This window comes from Salmo salar, chromosome ssa16 (assembly GCF_905237065.1).
Source record: "Salmo salar chromosome ssa16, Ssal_v3.1, whole genome shotgun sequence".
Taxonomy (NCBI): domain Eukaryota; kingdom Metazoa; phylum Chordata; class Actinopteri; order Salmoniformes; family Salmonidae; genus Salmo; species Salmo salar.
Genome location: NC_059457.1, coordinates 72365445 through 72368397, shown reverse-complemented (window position 1 = coordinate 72368397; position 2953 = coordinate 72365445). Strand labels below are relative to the sequence as shown.

Here is a 2953-nt window from a genome sequence, read left to right as displayed (position 1 = left end):
AATGTCCCGGAAACCTCCCAGCTTGCTGTTTCAGCCACGGAGTGCCGAGTTGCCAATGTGGCCACTGCAGGTACAGCCACTGTCAAGAGAGAGAACCGATGGGAAGCTAGAATTCTTCCTTCAGTGCAGCCTCCATGCCTGCCACCAGTCTTTGACAATGACTTCATGCCTCCAGAGCACACAGTAGAGGATGCCTATGAGGTCTCATTTGCTACAAGAGGCCACTTCAGACACAGCTACTGTTGATGGAGTGGACAGATCAGCAGCTAAATGCCCTGTCCCAATGCTGCCTCCAAGTGTGCCAGGTGTCTTTGACATTGACAACAAACTGTCAGGGGCAGCAGCAGAGGGAACCAACAAGTGTCCAGTTGCCAGTGAAACAACCAATGATGTGTCCACTCACCTCAAAGAGGACATGGCAGCTGATCAAAGCCCTCCTGACCCTGCAGCACTGCCTCCAAGCTCACCATATATCTGTGACTCTGACCACAAACTGACCAAGGAGGAAAAAGAGGATGCCACAGAGTCCTCCCTTGCCACAGAGATCACTGCAGGCAATTCCATTGTCCAGGGAGAGGACCTGGATAAAAGCCCTGCTCCAAGGCTGCCTCCAAGCTTGTCACACAATTTGGACAATGTCCATAAGCAGCCAGAGGAGACGATAGAGGGCGCCACTGAGTGCTCAGTCGCCGCAGAGGCATCAGTTGCTAATAGAGAGGATCCATCGGCAGCTACAGCTCTTCACACAGTGCTGCCTTCAAGTCTGCAACTTGTCTTTGACAATGGCTACAAACGGCCAGAGGAGGCAGTAGAGGGCGCCAGCAAGTGTCCAGTTGCCAGTGAAGCAGCCGCTTCTGTGTCTACTGTCCTCCAAGAGGAGTTTTTGACTCATAAAAGTCCTCCTGCTCCCGCAGCACTGCCTCTAAGGCTACCCTGCACCCACAACATTGACCACAAACAGCCAGAGGAGACTGTTAAGAACACCACAGAGTGCTCAGTTGACATAGAGGCATGTGCAGTTGCATCCACTGTCAAGAGAGAGGAACTGACAGGTGATAAAAGCCCTGTCCATGCACTTCCTCCAAGCCTGGAATGCATCCATGACAAGGACCACAAGCAGCCAGATCAGAAAGGGAGGGGCACTACTGTGGAGTTGGATATCTGCCCTCACGGTCACCAGCTGGTCTCAGATGCTAACTTAACTCTGGCAACCCGCAATGATGAGCTGCCCACCCCTCTGATCTGCGTGGTCACTAAGACGCCTGTTAGAGTGGGAGCCTCCATATGCAGGTCAGAGGAGGAGGAACCCAGGCCCTGGACCCTGGAAGAGGCAAAGGTAGGTGTCCTATTTTACACTACTACTTTACAGGGATGGTGGTCAGTTCCATTTCAATTCAATACGTTGAAGAGAACTGGAATTTTAGAGTACTTCCTGAATTGACCGGAATTGAAATGGAATTGACCCCAACCCTGCTGCTCTTAGCTCATAGTATAAAACATCACCCCTCACTAGGGTTATTAGGCCATCATTGTATGTTGATCACTCAATTGTGTATTGAATGTGCCACATTGAAACAATTTTACACCTAGAGTCAATGTTTTCCTGTTAGGATTATTGCATTGGCATTGAAATTGAGAGTGAAGAGAGGAGCGTCAAGGAGATGAGCCCGAAGGAGGGATTGAAGCATGAGGCAGACTGTGCCCATTCCAAGTGCTCCAATGGGATGGTTTCATCAGAGAGAGCAGTGACCATCCTGGGAAGAGTGGGCTTTCTGGTCATGAACCCCATGAAGAAAATCCCGTTTTTGAAGATGAAGGAAAAAGAGGAAAATAAGAAACTGAATAAGAAGTTGAAAGATGATGAGAAAGAGAGAAAGGAGATGAAAGACAAGGAGGAGGAGCAAAAAAAGAGGGAGAAGAAAGAGATGAATGAGAGAGAGAAAGAGCAGAAGAAAGTCATGAAGGCTGAGAAAAAGAGGGAGAAGTTAGAACAGAAAAAGAGTGAGAAGGAAAGCAAAGAGAAGGAAAAGGCAGAGAAAAAGAGGTTAGAGGGGCTGATGAAGATACATAATGCCATGATGAAAGACAGAATTAAGAAAGAGAAGAAGTGTTATGAGGAGCTGAAAAAGAGAGAGAAAGCTCAAGCTGAGTTCCTGGAGATGGAGCGAAAGATTCAAGTAAAAGAGGAGAAGAAGAGAGAAAAGATGAGGAAAGAGGAGAGGAAGAGACTGGAGAAGAAGAAAAAGAGGGAGCCAGCTGGAGGTGGAACTGAGAGGGTGATAGAAGTGCAGGGAAGGGATGAAAGCTTGAAGATGGATGAGTAGACTGGGTAATAGAGAGAGAGTAGGGAGGGAGGGAGGGATATGGTATTTTTGCATGCAATGAAAAAACAAAGCATTAAAAAATTATAAAGAACGTTTACTCTGTTCAATTTTTGTTAAGGCATACTGTACAACACTGTATAAACACAAAATGGTTACTTTTCACAAATCTGGGGAGTGCTTAAATGTTGAATTCCAAATCGACCCGATGTAGAGGGGCAGTGCTGAGATGAGATGAGGAGTATGAAAAAGGAGAGGAGTGGATGGATGGTGGAGAGGAATATGATAGAGGACATATGATAGAGGAAATATTATAGAGGAAATATGATAGAGAGGAATATTATAGAGGAAATATGATAGAGAGGAATATGATAGAGGAAATATGATAGAGGACATATGATGGAGGACATATGATAGAGGGAAAATGATAGAGGGAATGTGATACAGAGGAATATGATAGAGGGAATATAATAGAGAGGAATATAATACAGGGAATATGATAGAGGACATATGATAGAGGGAATATGACACAGAGGAATATGTTATTTTATTTATTTTATTTAACTCGGCAAGTCAGTTCAGAACAAATTGTTATTTACAATGACGGCCTACCAAAAGACAAAGGCCTCCTG

General features: G+C 45.8%; 1 protein-coding gene across 1 annotated transcript; it reads left to right on the top strand.

Moving 5' to 3' along the window:
- Positions 1-283: 283 nt before the first annotated feature.
- On the top strand, positions 284-2337 carry LOC123727764 (titin homolog). The gene is made up of 2 exons (XM_045696809.1): positions 284-1336; positions 1611-2337. Exons 1-2 carry the CDS (start codon positions 284-286, stop codon positions 2322-2324), a joined length of 1767 nt encoding a protein of 588 aa, XP_045552765.1. The 3' UTR covers positions 2325-2337.
- The last annotated feature ends 616 nt before the right edge of the window (positions 2338-2953 follow it).